Consider the following 26,459-nt stretch of genomic DNA (forward strand, 5'->3'; position numbering starts at 1 on the left):
ATATATATATATATATATATATATATATATATATATATATATATATAAACAACTCACACTACTCAATAATGAAAACCAATCTGATTAAAAAATGGGCAGAGGAACTAGACATTTTTCCAAAGAAGACCTCAAAATGGCCAACAGGTATATGAAAAGATGCTCAACATCACTGATCATCAGGGAAATGCAAATCAAAACCACAATGAGATATCACCTCACACCTATTAGAATGGCTGTCATCAAGAAGACAAGAAATAAGCATTGGTGAGGATGTGGAGAAAGAGGAACCCTTGTGCACTCACCGTTGGTGGGAATGTAAATTGGTGCAGCCACTACGGAAAACAGTATGGAGGCTCCTCAAAAAACTAAAAATAGAAGTACCATATGATCCAACAATTCCACTTGTGGGTATATACCCAAAGGAAATGAAAACAGGATATTGAATAGATATATGCAATTCCCTGTTTATTGTAGCATTATTCACAATAGCCAAGATATGGAAACAACTTAAGTATGCCTGTCAAATGACGAATGGATAAAGAGAACATTACACACACACACACACGATGCAATATTTTCAGTCATAAGAAGGAAATCTGCCATTTGTGACATGGATGGACCTTGAGGACAGCTAAGTGACATAAGTCAGAGATGAATACTGTATAATATCATTTATATGTGGAATCTTAAAGCCAAATTCCTTAAAATAGTAACATAATACTTACCAGGGGGCTGGAGGTCGGGGTAATAGGAGAAATGTTTAAGTGTATGAACTAGCAACTAGCAGATAAGCTAAGTCCTAGAGATCGAATGCACAGCATAGTGATTATAGATAACAATATTGTATTAGAAACATCAAACTTGCTAAGAGACTGATCTTAATTACTCCTACCACAAAAAAATAATGTGAGGTGATGAAGATGCTACCTAGCACTATAATGGTCATCATATTGTAAGTGTACCAAACCAATATGTACACCTTAAATTTACACAATATGTCGAATATATTTCAATTAAAAAAAATTGTAGGTGGTTTTGACTGTGCAGTTTATCACACACTGTAATTTAACCCTTACAACAACTCTTGTTATAGATGAGGAAACCATGGCACAGAAAAGATATAGAGAAAACTTAAATCCTTGTATATTAACAAGGATTACAAATATTACATGTGGTTGATCAAAGATTCAAACCTGGGCAATCTGTCTTTGAACCTTTGCTGTGTAATGGAAAGTATTAAATCTAATGGAATAATTAGTAAGGTGCCTGGCCTTTAAGTGTTACAGCTGAGTAGAGGCAATGAATATGTAAATTACCAATCTTGTTACACTAATAGAGGTGTAATAGTGATTATGTAGAGCAAAAGAAACACCCAGTACTGCCTGTGAGATTAAGATAGGTTTCCAGGAGGTCATGTTGCAGCTTGAGTTTGCCATTCGGACGAGAAAAGGATGTGCCAGGCAGGGGAAACAGGAGAGACACAGGCACTGCTGAATGAAAGTGTGAAATAACTGGGCATGTTTAGGGAACTGCATATATTTGAGGAGCACAAGTCTGTGTGATAAGCCTAAAGGAATGATAGTTGGATCAAACAGAAAGCTGTATGCTGCATATAAAATGGTAGAAATATCAGAGTTTTAGTTACACAAGTAGTTCCTTTGTGAGTCAGGCATTGCCACTCTTAACCAATACTTGGTTTTCTTCCCCTTCTCGTCATACACAAGACAGGAGCTTTCAGTCTTTTTGTGATTGGTTAGGGCCATGCGACAAATCCTGCCAATAGGGCCCTACGTGGTCTTTTCATGTTGCTACAGTGACTGCTAAGACCTCGCATCCCAGTTTGTGGCTTACAGGACTACAGCTCCAACAGCCCAATTTTTGGAGTGTTGGTCTGTAGCAAATTCCTGCCAATCTGTGTTGGACAGATAGCATGAATAAGAAATAATCCTGGGGCGCCTGGGTGGCTCAGTTGGTTAAGCGACTGCCTTCGGCTCAGGTCATGATCCTGGAGTCTCCGGATCGAGTCCCGCATTGGGCTCCCTGCTCGGCAGGGAGTCTGCTTCTCCCTCTGACCTTCCCCCCTCTCATGCTCTCATTCTCTCTCTCAAATAAATAAATAAAATCTTAAAAAAAAAAAAAAAAAGAAACAATCCTTTTTTGTAAAGCCACTGATTTTGGATTGTTTAAAATTATATCCAAAGACTTAGCCTCTCACAGTCTGTTTCTGTATCTCTTCTGTTTTAAGCCCTTAAATCTTTCCTGAGCTCTCAATCTGTAAAACCAACTTCAAACTGTTTGTCTCCCCGTGAATGTCTCATTTGCCCCTCCCCCAGCTCATGCTCTCTTTCTCAAATAAATAAAATCTTTTTTTTTTTTAAAGATTTTATTTGACAGAGAGAGAGAGAGCACAAGTAGGCAGAGTGGCAGGCAGAGGGAGAAGCAGACTCCCCGCTGAGTGGGGAGCCCGGCGTGGGACTCGATCCCAGGACCCTGGGATCATGACCTGAGCCGAAGGCAGATGCTTAACGACTGAGCCACCCAGGCGCCCGCTCCAACAAATAAAATCTTAAAGAAAAAGCATTACTAACATATTTTTGGGTACATATATTAAAATAATTCAATAGAATGAGCACTTGTTATACCTAATGGGTTGCTGTATATCATGCATCCCGAAGTAGCAAAGTCTCAAAGAAAGTAATTCTATACAGAGTGAGGGTGATTTATCATCAAAATTTAACCTCATGCCTTAGAGACCTAATAAGCAAAATTTCTAGACATAAGAATATAAGACAAAATATTAAAACAGAAAAAGGGGAAAAAACCCAAAGCCTTTTAAATGAAAACTATACATGACAATACTTATTAGATGTATGACACCTAAGCAAATCTACAATCACTGGGCTTAAGTTTGCATATTTTTAAATGATTAGTAAATACCATCTGGGCTGACATGTTTGTTGTGATACAACATATGAAAATGCCTTCTAAGCTTACACAGCATTTCTGGTTCATGGACACTATGAAAACTCCCTGTGTATAGAACATCTCCTAACTATGGCCCACCAGTTAATATCCAGTCTCTGCAGCTGTTCCGTCATCCCACAGTCCGCTGCCGTGGTAGCGCCACCAGCTGTGACCACCCTCAGCTCCTGACCTGATCTGAAATGACGGGCCATCTTACAGCTGCTCCAATCAGCCCCCCTTCCGTCTGACTTACCACATTTTCCCTGCTCCTCTTCTGTTTTAGAAAGTAATTTCCCCGTCCTTACTAGGGCTGATCCCTCATCCCGTCCCCCCTTCAAGGACTTTCCTCCAATAATAATACTATCTTTTGCATATGTCCCTTTCAATTACCACCTTCCTCTCAGCCTACAAACCTCCTCAACTCTTCCCCACTTAAAGTCCCTTTCAATCTCCAAGTTTCCATCCTTTCCTACACCATGTTTTCAAAAATAACTTTTTCTATTTTTCCCACTTCCCAAATTCTCTCTTTCAAAAGAAATCTGGCCTCGATTTCTCATCAGTATTCAAACTACTCTCAACAACCTTGGTCAAATCCAGAAGCCTTTTCTTAGTCACAGAATCGGGTTACACGATAGCCCTAAGAGATTTTTTTTAGAGATCATCTCATCTAAATCTACTCCCTTTATTTATATTGAAGCCCAAATTAAGAACACAATAAAATACTATGCAATCAGAAATGCTGATGAACTATGTACTGTTTCTGCCCTTTTGCTGAGATTGTGGGCAAAGAAAATGAAATTTGAAAGGTGAAGCAGCAAAACCTTAACGGCAGCTTCAAGACTGAATCTAAATTGGCTATCTTAGCTCTGAATTGCTCAGAATGATCGATGATGTATCCAGACAATTTCAGAAACTACCTCCTTCGCGAGCAAGATCTCAGAATGCAGTTGACACTGCAACAGGATGGATATATTGAGAATTTCATGTTTGTCAGGAAAGCTTTCATTTCCAATTCTGAAATGCATTTTGGTGAAAACTCCCTTCATGATCCCGGGAAGTGGTGACCATTTTTTTTAGGATTTCAAGCCAATTTATTTTAGATTGAAGGTAAAAGTTTGATTCCTTAAAAGTCCTTATCACAGTCTGTAATAACTTTTTTGTTTACTTGGTTTCTTAGGGGTGAGGGCTATACCTGTGTTGTTATTGTATTTTTAAAACCTGGAACATAGGAACGCCTGGGTGGCTCAGTCATTAAGCGTCTGCCTTTGGCTCAGGTCATGATCCCAGGGTCCTGGGATCAAGCCCTGCATTGTGCTCCTTGCTCCGCAGAGAGCCTGCTTCTCCCTCTGCCTTCCCCCCCTGCTCGTTCTCTCTCAAATAAATAAATAAAATCTTAAAAAAAAAAAAACCCAAATATTTCTCAAACAGTTCTTAGAATATCTGCATTAGAATCACTTGGGAATCTTGAGTCTAACTTTTAAAATAGCTCTCCTAATTGTTAGTCAAGTTGGAATATGTGACCCACTGTCCTAGAAGGCGAGTGTGTAATAACTAATATTTGAGTTGCATAAGCACTGTAGTGAATTAAACTATTCATGACCCTCTGAATAAAATACTATGGGGAATAGATAAAAAGGATAGTTCCTGCTTTTAATGAGTTTATGACTAACTTAAACAGAAAATAAAACCAAGTTTAAGAGACTCTCGTAGGCAGGTGCCTGAGTGGCACAGTTGGTTGGGTATCCCACCCTTGGTCTCAGCTCAAGTCATGATCTCAGGGTTGTGAGACTGCGCCTTGTGTTGGGCTCCACACTTAGCGTGGAGTCTCCTTGAGATACTCTTTTCCTTCTCCCCCTCCTGCTTGTGCTCTAAAATAAATAAATAAATCTTTAAAAAAAAAAAAAAAGACCCAAAGAGACTCTAGTAGGGGGGGAAAAAAAAGTATCAGTGAAATGTTTGTCAAAGTTACTAAAAGGACCAAGTAGAATAAATCAAGAATGTTTTCAGGAAGAGGTAAAATCTAAATCAGGTTTTTAAACAGACTTCAGTGGATGAGAAGGAAGAGCTCAGTATAATTAAATAATTTTACTATGGAATTTTCAGTATCACAAGGCACTAGAAACTCAGTAATAATAACTCTGCCACTGCAAGTTTCACTGTATAGCAGGCAGAAACCAGACAGGAACTTGACAAACCAACTTGACTTAGTTATCTATTTTTCCTTAGGGTTTTAATAGTGACCTGTCAAATCCAAAAATTCCTAAAAATTGAATCTCACTGGCTTACCATTTGACCTCTTTTATGTGTTTCCCACCTGAAAATAGGGCCAAATATTTACTATCATTAAGCAGTGGGTTGGGAGGACTTCAACAAACACACTTTTAATTCTAATTCACATGTGTGCTAAAACAAGGGCAAAGATTTAACTAGAATGGTTATAATAATAATAAAAAAAGACAAAAACAAATGTTAGCAAGGATGTGGAGGAATTTAGAAACAATACATATTGCTGATGTGAATGTAAATTGACGCAGCTGCTTTGGAAAACAGTTTGGCAGTTCTCCAAAAAGTTAAGCCGTGTTACCATATGAGCCAGCAATTCTACTCCTAGTATTATACCCAATAAAATTGAAAACATACGTTCATACAGAATCCTGTTCACAAATGTTGATAGCAGCATTATTTATGATAGCCAAAATGTGGGAGCAACCCAAATGTCCATCAACTAACTGATGAATAAACAAAAATGGTATATCCATACAATAGAATATTACTGAACCATAAAAAGCATGAAGTACTGATACACACTACTCCATAGATGAACCTTGGAAACTCTGTTAAGTGAAAGAAGCCAGACAAAAAAGCCACATATTATATGATTCCTTTTATGTGAAATGCCCAGAATGGACAAATCTATTCAGACAGAAAATAGCTGTAGTGGTTGTCAGGGGTTGAGAAGGAGAGGGAATGGAAATTGACTGATAATGGATACAGGGTTTCTTTTTGAGGTGATGAAAATGTTCTAGTATTAGGTAATGGTTATGGTTGCATAACCTTGTAAATATACTAGCAATTACCGAATTTTACATTTTAAAAAGGGTGAATTTTACAATATGTGAACTATAGCTCAATTTTAAAAACTGAAGGAAAAAAAAAGCAAACCATGCAACTCAAATAATAACTTACAGGCAAACTCTGGAGTCCTCCAATCAATCCAAAATGGCAACCCCTTTAAGCTTGTCAAGAATTTAGCAGAAGGAGGGCGCCTGGGTGGCTCAGTTGGTTAAGCGACTGCCTTCGGCTCAGGTCATGATCCTGGAGTCCCTGGATCGAGTGCATCGGGCTCCCTGCTCGGCAGGGAGTCTGCTTCTCCCTCTGACCCTCCCCCCTCTCATGTGCTTGCTCTCTCTCATTCTCTCTCTCTCAAATAAATCTTAAAAAAAAAAAAAAAGAATTTAGCAGAAGGAATAAAAGCTGAGGATAAAAGAGTAAATACTTACACACTATGACTGGAAACAAGGCAAGGTTGTCTCTTTTACCATCTCTATTTAATATTGTATTAGAGACTGAAGCCAGTACAATAGGTTCTGCCCCACCCCCAAAAGTTCCTGAAGGCATCCAGATTGGAAAGAAGGAAATAAAACTATTTACAGAAACATTATTGTCTATGTAGAAAAATCTTATATATCTACTAAAAAGCTACTAGAGTTAATAAATGACTTACAAATTTCTAGGATTCAAGATCAATCTACAAAAATCAACTGTATTTCTACTACAAAGCACTGATGAAAGAAATTCAAAAACCCAATAGATAGATACACCATGTCCATGGATCAGAAAGCTATCATTATTATTAAAAGGCAAATTTCCCCCAATTTGGTCTACTAGAGATTCAATGGACTCACAGTCAAAATCCCAGCAGGCTTTCTGATAGAAATCTAGAAATTCCAGTATAAAAAGGCAGCATTCAGATCAGTGGGAAAGGATAGATTATTTTAAAAATGTGCCATCACAAACAGCTTACCACCTGGAAGAAGTAAGATTGGGCCTCTACATTATAGTAAACGAATTCAAGACAGATTAAAGCAAATGTAAAAAATTAAATAAAAATCTCACAAGAAACCCAGGAGACTGTAAGTATAATTTAGGAGAAAAAGAGACCTTAACTATGACTAGAAGGTCTGAAATATAAAATTAGATACATTTGACAATAGAGCTTTCATATAGCAAAATGTGTGTGTGTGTGTGTGTGTGTAGTGTATGGGAAGCTTGTGAATTATCTTTGCAACTTTATAGTCTAAAAATATTTCAAAGTTTAGAATAAAATGCATAGCAAAGTTAATAAAGTCAATGGTCAAATAATAGACCTGAACAAAAATGTAACAAGAAAACAACTAATAGCTATAATATATATAATGCATAGCTATTATAATAGCTATAATATGGGGCACCTGGGTGGCACAGTTGGTTAAGCATCTGGCTGCTGGTTTTGGCTCCGGTAGTGATCTCAGAGTCGTGAATGCCACATCGGGCTCAGTGTGGAGTCTGCTTGAGATTCTCTCTCCCTCTCCTTCTACCCCTCCTGCTTGTGCTCTCTAAAATAAATAAATCTTTAAAAAATAATAGCTATAATATATAATAGCTATAATAAAGATCTCTTTCAAACTGAACAAAGAGAATCCCCCCCGCCCCCCGCAAAATAAGCAAAAGATATAATACTCAGTTTAGAAAGCAGCAAATCAAATACCACCAATTCCCCTCCTCCTATAAAAAAGAAAACCACCCAAAAAGATCTACAAATTCAGTAGTGGTCGGGGATACATAAACATAAAATTAGGTAATACATATTACTTTATACCAGTCTTGTAAAAACTATAAAGCTCTAATATTTACTCTTGGTTGAACACAGGGGAAAGGGGACTCATGTATTATTAGTGGAACTGTAAATTTTGACAGCCTTTTTCAAAAGGCAATCTGATAACCTTATTCAATTTAAAACTATATATACTTTGCAACCTAGCCATTTGATATCCATGAAACTATTTCCCATAATGAAAACTACCAGAAAATAGGACTTATATATGAGGATGTTTCCTGCACTGTTTTGTAGTAGGGGGGAAAAAACCCAAAAGTGACACCAAGAGAATGACCATCATATGCAGCCATTAAAAAGAATGAGTTGGAGCTATACCACTTGACTTGGATTAATTTCTGTAAGATATTGAGAAAATCGAGAAAATGATCAATGTATACATGCACTGTGCGTGACTAAGTAACATGGAGAAAACTATGCTATCATCATACATACTCATCTGCATCAGTTATGGAAGAAGGAAATGTGGGAAGGAGGGGCTAAGAAAAGGTAGAGCAAAGAAAAAAGGGAAAGGAAAAAAGGGGGAAAGGGAAAGTAAATGTTTTTGTGTGTACATTCTGTTTATAAACTCTCAGTAGTAATTGTCTCTAAAACATCAGTCTGCGTGTTACCTCTCTGAAGCACATTTCTTCACTAGCTCAAAGTATCACATTTCCTTCAAATGAACATACAACAAAAAGCCCCCAAAAACCAAAATTAAAATGCCTTGGCTAAATCAACCCTGAAAAATGATGTGCCAGTGGCTGTCACACATTCTACAATATTTATGACCTAACATACATGGTATTAAACCTTATTAAAAGTGACTGCTTTTTCAGTCACTCTCTTGTTTCAAACAGCTCATTCTAGTACACAGTGTAATGAAGAGACAGGTCACCAACTCTGAGGCCTAAGTCCACAAGCATTCTCATTCCTGTTGCTCAGTTATTCTGTCCCATCATAGCAAGTACATCCTCAATCTCCTCTTCGTATATACTTATTAGTACATACTTACAGAAAAAAGAAAAGACAAGGTCCTTGCCCTTAAGAGCCTACAGCTTCTTTCTTTTTTAAGATTTCTGTTTTCCCAGTATCCTGAATTCCAAATTTGGAGGCACCCGGTGCACATGGTGTGTAATCCCTAAGTTTAACTTCCTCTATGCTGGATAAACGGTAGCAGGAATATTAGGCAATTAATTAATTGCCAATTATTAGGCAAAACCCTGGAGAGAAAAAAACAATAAGAGCAAAACTATGTGGTCACCATAGAGCCAGGAGAATTTACACATTCTAGGTTTAATAAACTCTTACAGAGGAGAGGGGCTACCGAATATTCCTTACTGCTCATATTATATCCACGAAGATGAACTGCTTCTCAACCCTGAAAACCTGGCTTTCTGTAATATTAAAAAAAAAAAAAAAAATTCAGAAGGCCCACACAGCCTTAACAGCAATTTCTACCAAGCATTCATAAAAGACGTAATTCCAATCTTATGCGCTCTGATACAGAAGTTTATCCCAGGAGGTTGGCTTAATATTTGAAAAATCAAATTCATATTTTAACCATAACCATATTAACCCTGGTTAAAGGAATAAATCCCATTTACATTACATAATTACATGAAAGGAATAAATCACAATTATGACAGATGTACCTCCTCAATAGCAGCCAATAAAATTCAACATATTTCCCAAGGTAAAAACTCTTGGCAAACGAAGAGTTACAAGACAATTTGATAAAGGGCATCTATAAATATATCTGCACAAGTATCACACTTAACGGTTGAGACACTGAAAGGTTTACTTGTTTAACAAGTAAACAATGCCCCCACAGCCACTGCTATTTAACACTTTACACTTGGAAGTCCCAGCCAGTGCAAATGGGCCAAAAAAAGAAATACATGATGAAAAAATCGAAGAGGAAGAAACAAAACAGTCTGAATCCTGGCTTTGCCACTTACCAGCCATGCAACTCTGGACAAAGTACTTAACTCTTTGCCTCTGTTTCATCTGTAAAATGGGATAATGAATACCTCCTTCACAGAGTTGTTCTGAAGAGTAAATAAGTTAATATTTTAAAAGTACATAGAAAGTATTTGACACTTCAAAGCACTGTAAAAGTGTTAAATAAAAAATATTCAAAGATAACTGTGTACACAATCTCAAAGAAGCTAAACTATTGGAATTAAAAGAGTAATAATATTCCCCAAGACATGAAATCATTACATGACAATCAGCTGTGTTTCTATATACTATTAGTAACAAACAGAAAATGGCATCCAAAAAGTATCAAGTACCCCGGGAATAAAATTAATAAAAGACACGAAAGATCTTTCTACAGGGATAATTATAGACTTAATACTATCCCAACACAAACTGGTAGAATTCAACAAAGTTATTCCTAAATGGTTATGAAAATGTAAAGTGTCAAGAACAGTCAAGAGATCCTCCAAGAAAAACAAGGTGGCAGATTTGTCTTACTAGTTATCAAATTCCAAGATTGGTGTCTAAATAGTCTGTTAACTCACCTGAGAGAAGGTATTTGTCTGGAATGCTCATCCATTTTGGTATGTCTACCCAGTTCCTCCCTCACTTCTTTTAGATCTTTTGCACTGTCATCTAGGAGAGACCTTTCCGGTTTGCTCTAATATAAAAGAGCACTACCCAACATTCTAGTCACTTTATTCCACACCCCGTATTTTTTTTGGCACCCATCATCTGACATCATTTTAAGCTATGTGTATGTGTTTTTTATGTCTCTCTCCCCCAACTATAAGCCCATTGAAGCCAGGGTGTTTATTTGATACAATGCTGTGAATCTCCAAATCTACTTTGTTATTTTGTTGAATGAATTGGCAGAAATCACAAAAATTCTGACTGGCATATGAAGTATAGTGATTAAATCTGAACTAAATTTAAAAACTGCAAACTCCCTTTCACTATTCATCTATTAAATGATGGCTACCAAAACACTCTAACTCTCCCCAAGTTTAAAATACTGTTTTGAGCATTCAAAACTGACCAGTATGTAAACACTGGTTTTTAGCAATGATACCTCATACTTTAATAAGGGAAAGAAATGAAACAAGCCCATAAAAAGGGACCACATAAAACGTAGCCCTGAGAATCCTGATGACTCTGATTAGAAAGGCAAAATGACCAGAGGAACAGGAGTTTAGGTATTTTAATCATGTAGGAATTAATAGCTATGATGGTTTTCAACATGTTAATTTATCCTTTGGTGATCAAAATTGTATTTAACTAGATAATATGCTATAGAAAGTCTTACATATTTATAAATTAACCCAATTTTTGGTGAAAATAAGAGTGATGGATTGTGTGAATTTAACATAAAAGCTAACTAATTCAGTGCTCGGAAGATATGAATTTGTACATTCAAGAGAATCCAGTTAAAATGGTGGTCTACATAATGAACAGTAGGGTATACCATTTTAATCTTTGTATTCTCTCTCACTACTAGGTGATTTTTTTTCCCCATAGACCTTAAAGAAAGCAAAGTACAAAGGGTCTTTCAAAGATTTTGGTGAGTTAAGGCCTGTCTTGAACCCTGGAGTATTCTCTTGTTCTAGTCTAGTCCTAGAGTTGAGCTCCAGGGGAATTTGGCTTGGTCCTCAATTAATTCAAGTTTGAACAACTCCTGGGAGATGAAGGAACTTCTGAAGCCAGCTGAAAGGTTTAGACCACTTTTTTCAAGCAAGACTGGGGCGGTACTGGTTGAGGGTACAACCAGAAGAGGAATGGGTAAACTGAATGCACTGACCTCCTACATGGCACCAATTTTGCTGTATTCCTCCAAAAATTGTTTAGCTTTCCATTTAATCTTTGGCCTTTTATAGAAATGTCAGGAAGTAGTCAACATATTCATACATATTACTTTCATTAAGTATTAACTATGTAACAGGAAATCAGAAAAATCACCAATGCATTTTAGAGAGGCTATGAGGATAGAAAGCATTTAATTAGTTACTAGCTTAAATTTAAACGGCTCTAGTTTCATGATCTAATGTTGCCAGAGTAGAATCTCTTAGAAGAGTCTTTTAAGATTTTTTTTTTTCTGTTAAAATGAGGATTTATAATACTTATCTTTTCACAATTTAATGATAGATTTATTTTCCAACCAATTCACTTTAAAAAATAAAATATGTTGATGAATAAAGCAGCTTATTTCTGGAAGAAAGGCAGGTATCAGACATGAAGAAAGGATTCATTGTGTGTCAACATTGTTGGTTGAGAAGTTCAGCAAATGCTTCCTTCTGGGCTGAGACCAGTATACAGAGTCATCTCAATGGCCTGCAATATTTATAAGTAACTGCCATGTGGCAAATGAGTAATCTTATTCTTATAAAAATACCTGCACACAAACCATAAGGCAGCAATACATTAGTATTTACATTTATTTAATGTATGCAGTTTACACACTCACTATTGAACAAAATTGGAATGCAAACAAATATACAAATACCATAATAAGCATTATCAAATAAAATAACTGGCACTAGTGTTATAAGCATATTAATGGACCTGGTGAGAAAAAGTGGTGGAAGAAGACTGCAGCCCATGGCATTTTTCTTTTTATCAAAAGAAAACGCTCAATAGCACCATAATGGTAATACTTAATAGAAACACATAAGATGGAACATTTCAACTACTATCTTTGAGGTTAACCTGTTTTATTTAAGTGAATTGTACAGGAAGGTAACAGTACAGGCAGTATTTTGGCCAACTTCTGTTTATGTCAACTGAACACCTTCCACAAACAAAAGCAAAAGAAAATAAAGCCAGCCATACGTGGATCCCTCCTTAGTACTTGGTACAAACTCTGCACCGTGCTTGGATTTCATGATTGGAGAAGATACGCATGTGTTAAAACTGAGGTTATGTATTCACTAAAGCCTGAGTGTGTCTTTGGTAGGCTAATACTTTTTCAGCATTGTTACTATTATTCATATTTATGTTTATCTATCTTGTATTTGTCTACATAATCCAAGGTGGCTAGAGAGGACATAATGGAAAACAATATAGCAAAATCCTCAAACAACTAGGCCCTTGAGATCCAGTCTATTCCAAAGGCACCAAGAATCAATGGGATGCAAACTTCCCCTTGGTGGAAGGTGACTTTTTTTGTAATACTTACAAACTAACGGAATTTTTTTTTATAGTTTTATCTTATTTGGTGCTGTCACTATACCTTTACATTTTGCTTCTAAGGTGGCATCAACAATATACAAGATTATATAGAGTACCAGGTATTTCTATTTCAAAGTTGTGCAAAAACTGCCACAATCTTGCTCAAAGTGTCTAAGTATCCAAATGGTAGCAAATGGGCTGCATTAAGCTTTATATATCTACATTGCATATGAAGAAAAAAATGAAATTTATGCCCAGTCATGAATAGAAATGTTACAAAGAGTATCATATACTGAGAGTAACCTGCAAGGTTCATTAAACAGCATCCCTTAGTGGTTTCAATAAAATGTCACTAACCACTTATCCCTAAGCCTCAAGTTTTCTTCATGAGAATGTTTCTAACTGCATATTAGTATTTTATATTGATTATAAATAAGCCAAATTTCTATCTAAATACACAAGTGTGTGCTTCAAGCAATGTTTTGTGGCAAACACACAAAACATACTTCTAAGAATTATTATCCTTACAATAATGCACTTTTAAAGCCTTCATTTCATAGTTTGGTAATTAAGATCCACATGAAACACAATGCTTTGCTGAACATAGGAAATGTATCTGCACTGGATTATGTAACCCGGCATTTGCTGGTAACTTGAAACTTAAAGTAGTCACATGTAGTTCAACCAGCTCCAAACAAGGTTGTTCAGTGGTAATTAATTTGCAGCATTTATAGGCCTAAATTTCAGTCTGAATTGCAACTTTTAATTCCATTGTCTGATGTGAGTGGTTGTTATTTGTTTCTTTTAATGCATCACCAAAATATAAATCAACATTGGGTTTTATTCCATTGTTACCATGTTCTTCAGCAATATGATTCAACTGTGGAACTTCTGAACATGAAGCAGTTTTGGTAAGCACAGAAATGCTACACTGATGTGGGGAATTTTCCAGACGATCGTTTTCTACCTCAGGAAGAATGTTAACAGTAGCAAAGCGGGCATGATAATCATTGGAACCATGACTACAAGAAGTTTTCATGCTTTCTAGGTCAGAACAACTAAATTCAGAAAAATGACTAGAGTGGGAATCAGCCACAGATGGCATACTGTCACTGAGGGATGGTGCCTCAAATTCACTTGAGTTCGTGCTTTGTTGTTCTAACAACTGTGCATCCATGTCCTCTCTGGTCTCATTTATCTTCATGTTACTCTTTTTCCTCAATTTACCACATTTTGCTTTCTTTCCTGCTGTTGCTTCTTTGGACCACTTGGTGGCACCGGATTTACCTTCAGGCAAGCCACTGCATGAACCACCGGGATGACTTCGGGTGGCACTGCCGTCCTCCACACTACTGCTTCCACTGTTGTGCCTGAATTTGGATGGCTTCGATTCAATATCTACTTGCACCTCCATACTGCTGCCTTCTCTGGAACAGGAGAGTAACAAATATAAATACATTTCTAACCTCCTTTTATCTTTATTGAGATAACAGCAAAGGGAGAGGAATTTCTGTGTGAAAAATTCAATACATAAAAGCTATCAGAATTAATGCAGGATATGTTCTATTAAAATATTACTGGAAATAAGAGGACTGTATTTTTTATTATTTTTTAAAGATTTTATTTATTTATTTATTTGACAGAGAGAGAGCGAGCGAGAGCACGCACACAAGCAAGGGGAGCAGCAGAGAGAGAGGGAGAAGCAGACTCTGCTGAGCAGGGAGCCCGACGCGGGGCTCTATCCCAGGACCCGGGATCAGGACCTGAGGTGAAGGCAGAGGCTTAACTGACTGAGCCACCCAGGCTCTGTATTTATAATAATGTTTCAGTTAAAAAAAAAAATAGAAGTAGCTACATTTATTGCTTATGCTGTTCCAGGCACTGTTACCTTCTCCATTTTTTTTTATCAGAACAGCTTTATTGAAATATAATTTACATATCACAAAATTCACCTGTTTAAAGTGTACAATTCAATGGTTTTTATATAGTATATTCACAGAGTTGTGCAACTACCACCACCAACTAACTTCAGAACACTTTCATCATTCTCAAAAGAAACCCTGTATCCACTAGCAGTCTGTTGCCATCCTTTCTTGCCCCCAATCCCTGGTAACCACTAATCAACTTTCTGCCTCTCTGGATTTGCCTACTCTGGACATCTCATCACTTTCTTTTCCTGGAGAACCTAATAGTTGGTAACCATTATTTATGATAATTTTGCCTAATGATAGGAATAATTCTTTTAAAATTAATTTTAAGGGGGTGCCTGGGTGGCTCAGTCGGTTAAGTGTCCGACTCTTGATTTCAGCTCAGGTCATGACCTCTGGGTTCTGGGATCAAGTCCTGCGTTGAGAGTTGACTTGGGATTCTCCCTCTCCCTCTCCCTCTGCCCATCTCCTTGCTCGTGCTCTCTCTCTCTCAAATAAATAAAATCTTTAAAAAAAATAAAAACAAAAAAAATAAAATTAAAAAAATACTTTAACTGTTTAACAGTTCTTTCCTTACTTGTCCAATGGGATGTAGGAGTTCAGAATAGATCCTGCCATTGCTTTGGTGCTGGCATTATCACTAACTGTTCCCAAGCTGACTGTGCCAGATTCTCCACTCAGACTGTATCGTTCTTTCTGTACATCTGCTTGCACTTCCAACCTTAAAGAGCAGGGAACAGATAAAAACTGAAATTACATATGATATCAGACTACTATACTATGTATCTTCAAATAATTCAGTTAAGACCCCTACTAATAAGAAGCTATTTTAGAAACAACTATCAGCACATTTTTTTTAGTTCCCTTTTATTTGATTATTCAAATTCTACTGCAGCACACTGAACAGTACCAGCCATCCAAATAAAATAGGAGAAATTAGCTGTTTGCCAAGTAGGGTAGTAAAAGAGTAACACAAAAAGGACATAAAGGATTTTAATTAAATATGCCTGCCATATCTGAGTGTGAAACAAAATCTGAATATATTAAAAACCAGTCTACATGACAGATCAGTGATCAAAACATCCTGAGCCTCTTATATATATATTAAAAACGATCCTCTAAATTTAAAAGCCGATTCTTTTAAAAAGCCGTAATAAACACTACTATAAGTTAAAAGAATTTGTGTTTAAAGGCATAAAAGCAAGCTACCTAAAAAAATAATGAAAAAATAAAATCAAACTACCTAAAAATAAGATAAATATGACCAACTTATCTTTTAATTCATGCATACTCTCCCACGTTTAAAAAAAAACAACAAAGCTAATTAACAGAAGTAAAGAACAGTGAATTAGAGAAGAAACAAAGGAAGACAAAAATGCTTTAATTTCTCCTACTTATCTGTATGGCTGTTAGTAAGAGACTTAGTGAGAACAAAATAAGCACTAGCACATTAAAGGATTCCGGAGGACTAGACTACCCTGGCCTCAGCTCACGCACTCCCACACATCCTGACTCCACCTGCTCCCCCCAGGCCTCAGCCAGTGTCTCCTTTTCTAACATCTAGCACTGCCACTTTCAGAGGTAAGGTCCAGGCTTAAGCACTGCCTTTACTGTGTCCACCAAAGCAGTTCCAGCACTGATTCGTAACATCAAATCTGACAAATGCAGTGAAGAAATTAGCAGAATGCTATGCCTTAGACTTGGTTTTTACCACACCATGGGTATATAACAGTATGACAGAAAATTCAAACGAGTAAAAATTTTACTGTTTACCGCTAAATTTCATTGTTAATATTACTGTTTTCAGCCCTGACACAGGATTATACGTAATCATAATGATTACATAATTACATAATCTTCAAAATTCTCTTCTAATAATTTATAGTTAACAGAAGGCAAAAAGAAAACAGAGCACATTTTTCTTACCTGTTAAAACAGTTTACCATGGCGCTTCCTGACAGACTCCCCGTTATACTGGCTCCAGCTAGGGCCATAGTACTAGCTGTCTCACTCAGGTTGTCTCGAATGGCTCCTATTCGATCCATGTGGCTTCCACTTGCACTCAAACTGCCAGTCAGACCACCAACACTTCCCTCCCCTATGCTAGGGTTGTGTCTTGCTTCTGCTACTGAAGTTGTGTCTAAATGCAAATATTTCAAAGAAATTAAATAAGTGTGATTATTAATTTCCCTCTTCTTAAATTCCCCCATGATTTCAGATAGGACATTTTATTATACAACATGCAAAGGAATAGGAAAGACATCTGGAGTCAGGAACACGTAAGCATGGGGTGAGAGGAGAGGGAACTATCTCAGAGTGTAAAAAAGGATTAGGGACTGGCTTTCGGTATTAAATGGTCACCACGTTTTTACCTTAATAGCCTTGTATGGTGAGAGATGGTAGCTACACTTGCGGTGAACATATCATAATGTAGAAACTTGTTGAATCACTATGCTGAACACTTGAAATTAATGTAACACTGTGTGTCAACTATACTCATATTAAGAAAGAAAAAAAGAAATGGTACAACAGACCAAGAAGAAATGGGAGGAGAGAAGTGGTTTCCTCCTTTTGTTAAGATTAAAGATACTAGGATTTTTATATGCTAATGGAAACAAACAAAGATGGTGAAATCAAGCACCTACTATGTTCCAGGTTTTTTCTTTTTTTTAAGATTTATTTGACATAGAGAGACACAGCGAGAGAGGGAACACAAGCGGGGGAGTGGGAGAGGGAGAAGTAGGCTGCCCGCTGAGCAGGGAGCCTGATGCGGGGCTCGATCCCAGGACGCTGGGATCATGACCTGAGCCAAAGGCAGACGCTTAACCAACTGAGCCACCCAGGCATCTCTATGTTCCAGGTTTTAAAAATACAATAACAAAGAAGACATATATATATATATATATGTCTAGCCCTCACCCCCAAGAAACCAAGTAAAAAAAAAAACAAGTTATTACAGACTGTGATAAGTGTTTTTAAGGAATCAAACTTTTACCGTCCATCTAAAATAAATTGGCTTGAAATCCTCAAAAAAAATGGTCACCACTTCTTTTAAAAATCCAGAAGATTAAGGAATTCTTTAAAAAATCTGACAGCTGAGGGGCGCCTGGGTGGTTCAGTCGTTAAGCGGCTGCCTTTGGCTCAGGTCATGATCCCGGGGGGTCCTGGGATCGAGCCCTGCATCGGGCTCCCTGCTCTGCAGGAAAGCCTGCTTCTCCCTCTCCCACTCCCCCTGCTTGTGTTCCCTCTCTGGCTGTGTCTGTCAAATAAATAAATAAAATCTTAAAAAATAATAAAAATAAAAAAATTAAAAATCTGACAGTTGGAAGATTTAGCTGACTCTGGAGGAAAATATGTGAGTTTTCAATAAAGGTTTAATTTAGAGAGCTTATTATTCTCTAGATCAATAAAGTGGGCCAAAAATTGATTTCTAGATACATTCTACAGATCCAATTGTCTACAAGCTATTACAAGATCTGATACCACTATATTCCATAAAATTATCTGGGGGAAGACTATTCCAGGCAGAGGGAACTGCAAGTTTAAAAGCCTAGAAGTGGAGTGTACTTGGCATCCTCGAAAACATCAAGGAGGGGTGGTATTAAATAGGAGAGTAAAAAGAGATAAGTTCGGAGATGCAACCCAGGACAGATCACATGGGGCCGTATGGGCCATGATAAGGATTGTGGGTTTTTCCTTCAGTACAGTTGGAAGCACTAGGAGAGTTCTGAGCATAAGAAAGACATGATCTGATTTATGTTTCAGAAGTATCACTACAGCTACACCGTGGAATAGTGAGCAGAAGATGAGAAGTTGATGGATCAGCTAAAGAGGCTACTACAATATTCCAAGAAAAAGGATAGTAGCTTGGACTAATGGAATAGCAGTGGAGAGGGTGAGAAATGGTTGGATTATGGTTAAATATTGAAGGAAGTACCAGAATTAGCTGTCAGATCAGATGTAGCGTAAGAAGGGAAAAGGAGGAATCACTGTAAGTGAAGATTTTTGGTCCAACCAACAGCAAGAATGGAGAGGCTACTTGATGAGGTGAGGATGATGGAGAGAACAGGTTTTAGAGTGAAGAGTTTGGTTACAGACAAGTTAACCTTGAAATTCTTGTCAGACATTTAAGTGTAGATTAACGAGAATTAGATGTACAAATATGAAGTTCAGAGGAGAGTTCTAACCTAGATACAAATTTATGAGTGGTCAGTCTACATATTATTTAATAGGGGAGATGACCCCAGGGAATGAGTGTAGATGAAGACTGAGAAGAAATGGCTAGGAGATACAATGAGATGAGAAATGGTTTCTCAAAAGATAAGAAAAGAAAATGTTTCAAGAAGGAGGGCAGAGTCTACCATGTCAAATGAATTGTTACATGAAGATGAAAACCAAGAGTTGACCATTAATTATCTGGTAACATGAAGGTCACTTGTGACCCTGCTTTGGTGGAGTGTGTAGAGACAAAACCCTGGAGTGGTAGGGAACAAATCTGATTAGAATGGGTTCAAGAGAGAATGGGAGGTAAGAAAGTGGACATTATCTTTGCACATCTGCCTGATTATTTCCTGAAGACAAATTTCTATAAGAAATTTCTATGAGGGCCTTTTCATTCTACAGGTATTGTTCTAATTCATATTTCTTTGAATAACATTGCGTTAAAGATACTCTCTATTCACTGGCCATCTGTATTTCTTCTTTTATGAACTACCTTTCTCTTCATATCCTGTTCTTACCAATTTGTATTGTTTTAGGCAAAATTTAAGATTAAAAGTCTGGAATTTCTAGGACATTACATTCCCAGTGTAGGTTAGGTATCTAGAACTCTTGCACCCTCTTTCATCTATTCACCTTTCCCAGGCAATTCATTTCACTGATGTACATCGGGATGAATGTTACTAGGCCGAGTGAAAGGAGGGCAATGGAAATTCTAATTTGCATGTTATCTATTTCCCCAACTTAAATTATTAATAAGTACATCTTCTTCCTTTGCTTAAAAGACTTACCTACAGCTGTGTTAGTTCCACCAACATTTATATCATTTTCATCATCAAATTCAATCCTGACTCCTTTTCCATTGCCTGCTGAGACTCCACAACCTCCACTTCGACAGAGAGAAATTGGAACAACACCGTAGACATAGGCTAACATAATAGGAACACCAATACCTAAAGAGGAATTAAATTAGTAATTATAAGTTAAAAAATAAATCACAGAAATATGAATTCTTAGAAAGCCTTTTCAAGAGAAAGTATACCAGAGAAAAGTGCTGTTGTTCTCCAACCCTTGCCCAAAGTAGATTTTCCTAACTGTTAAGGGACACAAACAAATTCAAAACTTCTAAACTTTCAGGTGACACACATGAAAAAAAAAGATGTAAACCTTTTTGTTTTTAAGTGCCAAGGCTCTATACCTATGAGGTGAGGGTGGGTATCAGCCAATAAGAATTTACCAATTATTCTAACTCCAGGCTCCTGAGTCTATAATACTTTTAACCAATACAGTTACTCAATGAGAGGCTTTCTGTAGGCTCAGCCTAAACTGTCCTTAAATAAAAAAGTAACTCTCTTATCTTCCACAATATAATGCTTTGTCTTAAAAAACCCTTCCATAAAACTTAAATTCCATAAAATTTGAGGTAATCAGTATTTTTAAGCATTTTCTTACCTACAGTTACTGCAGCTACAACTGGAGATACTATTACAGACAATGTTACACCACCTGTTATAGCCAAATTCCGTTTGTGCTTTGAAACGTCTTTGCCTTCATATCGATTGTGAATCTTGAATTAAAAATAAAAATGGGGTGGGGGTTTAAAGAAAAAACACATTACATATTTAATTTAAATGAAATAGACCTACATTTGCTAGTAATTTAAAGTGATTTCTTTTATAATTTCATTCACTTAAGTGTCCTAATTCAAGATGATCATTTTATTGTTCTTAAACCATATTCTTACACATAATTTAGTACTTATTAATAATTTGCTTAAATAAGACAGTGATTTAATAGATTTTACTTTGTGTTTACTTTTAAACAGTCTTCAAGAATAGTAAAATTATGTTTTGAGCAAAGAAGGAATTAAGAATATTATTTTCAACATAGTCATGGATTGGATGTTTGACTAATAGGATTACTTCTAAGAAATTTAGCATTCCACAGGTTTCTTTCTAAATAAGCATCCCTAGCAGCACCTGGGTGGCTCAGTCGGTTAAGTGTCTGCCTTTGGCTCAGGTCACGGTCCCAGGGTCCTGGGTTTGAGCCCTGCACTGGGCTCCTTGCTCAGCGGGGAACCTGCTTCTCCCTCTCCTCCCCTCTTGTGCTCCCTCTCCTCCCTGCTTGTACTCTATCTCTGTCTCTCGCAAATAAATAAATAAAATCTTTAAAATAAGTAAGTAAGCAAGTATCTCTAAGTGGTAAAGTTGGCTTCTAGGGAAGATTGCCACACTTTTTTTTTAAATTGACCTTAACAATCAGTACTAATAAGCAAACACCATAAGTCAATTTTTTCCCTCAGATCCTTTTTTATAAAGAAAAATATCATTGGGGCGCCTGGGTGGCTCAGTCGTTAAGCGTCTGCCTTCGGCTCAGGTCATGATCCCGGGGTCCTGGGATCGCGCCCCGCATTGGGCTCTCTGCTCGGCCGGGAGCCTGCTTCTCCCTCTCCCACTCCCCCTGCTTGTGTTCCCTCTCTAGCTGTCTCTCTCTCTCTGTCAAATAAATAAAATAAAATCTTTAAAAAAAAAAAGAAAGAAAAATATTATCAAATGACTCAGAATCCTGGGGTCTCATTTATAGCTCAAGGTAAAAGGCAGAAAGAGGAGGGAAAAAAAAGAAGAAGAATGCTGCCAGAGGACAGGAGTTAGATATACTTAGCATCTTTGTACAGTACAGGTATTAATAAATAGAATTTAATACCACACTGGAAGTGGCTTGTGAGATATATCAACTTCAAGAAACAGCCCAGTATCTTCGGTCTCATGGTTTGCAAGGGCTTAAGCTCATAAAGTACATTTCCCTTCCATTTCAAGACATATTCAAAACAGCCCTCAAAAGTGTACAGATAGTCTCTAAAATAAAATACTTGAGTTATGAACAATGTTACAGGTGAGGTTTAATAAGATTATTATTATGATGATGTGGTTATCTCGAAGGCTATAAAGTATAATGAGTCTTGTGGGACATATGAAACAGTGAGAGAGCCAGGTTGGGGAGGTGGGCGAAGCCTGCACGGGTCAAGCAGCATTCACCTTTCCTAGTCAGAACCCTGCCAGCACTGACTGTACGTGCCTAGGGAATGGGCCTCCATACTTCCCGAGATAGTCCATGCAGGCAGAAATGGCAGAGCCTCCCAAGGCCTCTTTCACTATCCTTCAGTACTACAGCTAATTCTTGCTCCTCTCCTCACTACCATTCCTGAAAAACTTAGCAATGAAGCAGAGAAAAGCCAAAGCTGAAAAACTGACAGAGTAGACAGGAATCTTCCAGAAAATTTTGTATCCTTAAGCATCAATGGTCAATTACAGTGATCACAACATTCTATTTCTGGTTCAACTTAATTTTTTCTCTTCTACTGTTTTGTGCCACATTTTCTATATGTTACTGTAAATAAAGACTAAGCTTTTAGATACTTTATCAACTTAATGCGTTTTCCTGGGCTGGTTTATAACCCTAAACACCACAGAGAACATTGTTTCAATGGAAAACTAATTCATCGACTTGCAATCCTTTGGGTATATGTTTGAAAAAAGGAGACTTGTAACTGCACCTAAGACATGAACAATGAGGTAAATAATCTCTCCTCTATAAATTATTTGTAGGTATGTGCAGTACAACAGTCTCTCCTTCCCTTCTACTTCTATTTCTAAGTATCTGAATAAACAGTTTTGTTTTTAGCAAAGCCTTGCTTTGGATAGCTACATGAAAGATTATATAATCAGCTACTATGTTTGGGACCTTAAACAAGTTTAGTTAATTAAAACCTTCTGAAATAAACATTTGGCTCATAAGTATCCATGTTTATCCTTGGTCCTAAAGCTAATTTTTAAAAAATAGTATGTACTGGGGCGCCTGGGTGGCTCAGTTGGTTAAGCGACTGCCTTCGGCTCAGGTCATGATCCTGGAGTCCCGGGATCGAGTCCCGCTTCGGGCTCCATGCTCAGCGGGGAGCCTGCTTCTCCCTCTGACCTTCCCCCCTCTCATGTACACTCTCTCTCTCTCTCTCTCTCAAATAAATAAATAAATAAATCTTTAAAAAAATAGTATGTATTGTTATTTTTCTGATTATAAAAGTAATATATGCTGAATATTTATTAAAAAATGGGGCTGTTATATGGAAGAGGATCAGCCTCCTCTTCAGTTTAGTTCCAAAAGTCATAACCAGAATTTAATGAAACACCGAGGCACCCCTTAGATAATTTCTAAAGTTACTTCTCAATTCTGAGATTCCATTAATGTAGACAGCAGCAGACTTCTTAGCCACTTCATAAATTATCCCTTTAACCTTTCAAAAAAGAATTATTGCCTAGCTAACGAAGTATAATTCATCACTCATAGGCCAGTGGTAATTATTGGTGTTTGGACTTACACAAGACTGTTATAATCTACAGAACAGCGTATTTACTAATAGCAGTAATCTAAGAAAATAAAACCTTTGAACTAAAGTTGAAAATAATTCAGGAACTGGCTATTTATTCTTCGCCCTGAGGGTATGTGTTATTTAGCTATTAACTTTTTATAGACCTAACTTTACAAGGATATACCCATGAGAAAAATATCAAGTGTGTCCTTCAATACTTTATACTTAAAGTTAGAAAAGAAATGTACTAAAGTTTTCGGATTCAGGTAATTTTAAGGCAAGTCTACTTTTTATGCATACATACAAGTCTGCCAAACACTGAAAATTTAACATCTTATAAAAAAATAAAATAGTTTTATACTGAAGATACTAAAAATTATCTGTCTTTCAAGACAAAAAAAAACAAAAGAGAAATCATCAGTCTAAAACCTGAAGGTTTGAATAAGATAATGAACTAGTAAGGAATTAAGCATTTTACCTTACGGCCCACATATACAGGAATGCCAATAATCATTGCAGGGATAGCAATGCCAGCTATCAAAGCAATTCCTACGGGAGCACCAACAAGCGTTCCCAGCTGCCACAGTATCTTCTTCTTTCGGCTCCAGGGCTTCTTCCCCCAAAAAGTACATCCTGATGGACTAATGGAAAAGATTATAACTGTTACTGCTGTAAAACATATCAACAAATGACTATAATACATTAAAGCAATGACTCTAAAAGAAGAATTCTCATACTCAGAAATGAGGTTTTCTTTTCTTTGAATTCTGAGTTCATTAAAAGCCAAAAAAATCAATTTAAGAACCACCATCAGTTATTTTGAAAGGAAACCAGTAACTAGAATTCAGGTTAAATATTTATCCCTAGTCCTTCATTATCCTGAAAATGTTAGGTTAGTTTTTGAAGAGCAAATTAATGCAGAACATGCTTATTTTTAGGCATACAATTATCTGATTATATCAAACTCACTTTGTGGACTGAGGGAATTTATGTTTAAGAAAATTAAATGGAAATATTTATGACCTAGCATAATTACATGGGGGTATAAAATACTAGCTTCTAGTTTAACAAAACAAACAAAAAAAGAAGAAATCTATACTTCCTATTTTTGACTAATTAATCCCAAGTGACTAGGCACAATTATTTGGTTCCTTTTACATTCTTTTAAAATAAAATAAAAATTTTATTTTTGTTTAAAAAATGTTTTTTCCATTCAAAGATACATCATGAATTTATGTCTCACATTACCTGATGTATGTAACTAGAACGAAACACATCCCTCTTAGTATCTTATAAGCACCAAGTTTAAAAATCCTCAAGATAATACGGTCTCCAATTATCTTATAAAATATTTAGATATAAATAACTCTCCCCGCCAACCCCAAGTACTAACCAGGCCCAACCGCACTTAGCTTCCAATATCAGACAAGATTGGGCACATTCAGGATGGTATGGCATAGACTAAATAGCTCCTTCTATAAACTTACCTTAGATAATGTAAATCTGAGATTTCTTTCATACATAACCAACAAAACTCACAACCACAGACAGCACAGGTCATGTGATTACAGCTCCCATCATTCATCTTTATTATATAAGCAGCACATCGTGGACATGGCTTTATATCATCAGCTATTAGAAAAATAGACAGACCTGCTTATTATATAAAATTGGTCTAAAAATAACAGCTTCTAATAGATAATTAATTATAGCAATGCCAAAAAATCTTAACATACAGTTTGTTAACTAATAGCTTTAGCCAGCTATTTGTAGTATTTTTTCAAAGGAAATGCTACAGAGAACATCTATGTAACTTCTTTAAAAAAGTATTTTTCTTCCTTTCTGAGAAAAAGAACATGTTTTACATTAAACTTTCAAATTGTAAACATCTTCAAACACAGCAGAACAATGAGAACAAAGAGCAACAAAATAATAAAGAGAGAAAGGAGTACCAAGGACAGCCCTAGGCAAACTGCAAACTACATAAAGTTTGTCTTTGTTCCTACTCCATAGCTGTCTTCTCTGAGTGGCACTTCATATTCTAGAACTTTTCTAACCATCTCTGCTTTATTAAAATGTAGATATTCTTTATACTACAGAATAGTTATCTTTGTCTTTTTAAAAGTCATTTATTCAAATGCTGTTGCTGTACGCTTCTTGTATAATAATATGGTTACAATGCACAAAGGTGCCAAGTTAAAATCAAATGGTACATAACTTTTGGAATCACTGACATAAAGTAAGAGTTATCTCAAATTATACAACTACTTTGAAACTTGGCATCTATTTAATAGCAACCAGTAAATTATTTCACTGTTATTAGTAGCCAGCTATATTTTCCATTTACACACAGTTAAGAAAAGATATACTTAGTACTAGCTTCTGAATTCAAGTACTTGTTCCACTTTCTTACATGATAAGCATTAAACTATATTTTCCTTTCTAAAAGTTTTACGGTCAAATTTTACCTGTGCTTTATCAGTGAATTCAGGTTTCCTTAGTGCTTCTTTTAAGGGCCAAAGCTGTTTTTTAACTTAAGAACTGGTCAATGCTCACAATTAGTATTTTAACAATTTCAAACAATTTTGAGCAAACTGATAACTCTATGCAGCCAGACCAAGACAAATGATAAATACTAGAATATAAAAATTAAAAATATTCATAAGTCACGATTTAAATGATCCAAAGAACAGAAAGTCTGCATTAAAAATTTTTTAACATTGGAGCATGAATTTTAAAAAGCTGGCTTTTATAGCAGATATAATGTCTAGTACATCAAATTAAAGAAACGCTAATACTATCTGCTTAAGTGGCATATTAATTGATAAACTTCCTCATTCCAGAGTATACTCAAATAGTAAACATCTCAATTAGCAGTGGAAGTAAAGAGATTCGACTTTGGCTCTGATACATGCAATCTTCAGAACAAAATGAAAGGTGACATCCCCATTCATTCTTATGGTTCTAAAACACAAAACAGCCTTTT

The 26,459-nt window shown here is 36.4% G+C and overlaps 1 protein-coding gene and 1 pseudogene across 2 annotated transcripts in view; one reads left to right on the top strand and one right to left on the bottom strand.

Annotated features, from left to right (window-relative positions):
* The window catches only part of LOC110578890, a 4,408-nt pseudogene extending 1,250 nt beyond the window's left edge, over nt 1-3,158 (top strand).
* Nucleotides 3,159-12,213: 9,055 nt separating this feature from the next.
* RNF19A (ring finger protein 19A, RBR E3 ubiquitin protein ligase) overlaps nt 12,214-26,459 on the bottom strand; it is a 53,765-nt gene continuing 39,519 nt past the window's right edge. Inside the window, exons 4-10 of one of the 2 annotated variants that reach the window (XM_021688698.1) lie at nt 24,961-25,105; nt 23,952-24,114; nt 20,563-20,677; nt 19,902-20,063; nt 16,819-17,032; nt 15,470-15,613; nt 12,214-14,391 (exon numbers count right to left, since the gene is read on the bottom strand). In XM_021688698.1, the coding sequence (XP_021544373.1) occupies nt 13,701-14,391; nt 15,470-15,613; nt 16,819-17,032; nt 19,902-20,063; nt 20,563-20,677; nt 23,952-24,114; nt 24,961-25,105 (1,634 nt within the window). In that variant the 3' untranslated portion in view covers nt 12,214-13,700. Of the gene's footprint in view, nt 14,392-15,469; nt 15,614-16,818; nt 17,033-19,901; nt 20,064-20,562; nt 20,678-23,951; nt 24,115-24,960; nt 25,127-26,459 lie in introns of both variants that reach the window. The other variant, XM_021688697.1, reaches the window with a different exon arrangement.

Source organism: Neomonachus schauinslandi, chromosome 4, assembly GCF_002201575.2.
Source record: "Neomonachus schauinslandi chromosome 4, ASM220157v2, whole genome shotgun sequence".
Classification (NCBI taxonomy): domain Eukaryota; kingdom Metazoa; phylum Chordata; class Mammalia; order Carnivora; family Phocidae; genus Neomonachus; species Neomonachus schauinslandi.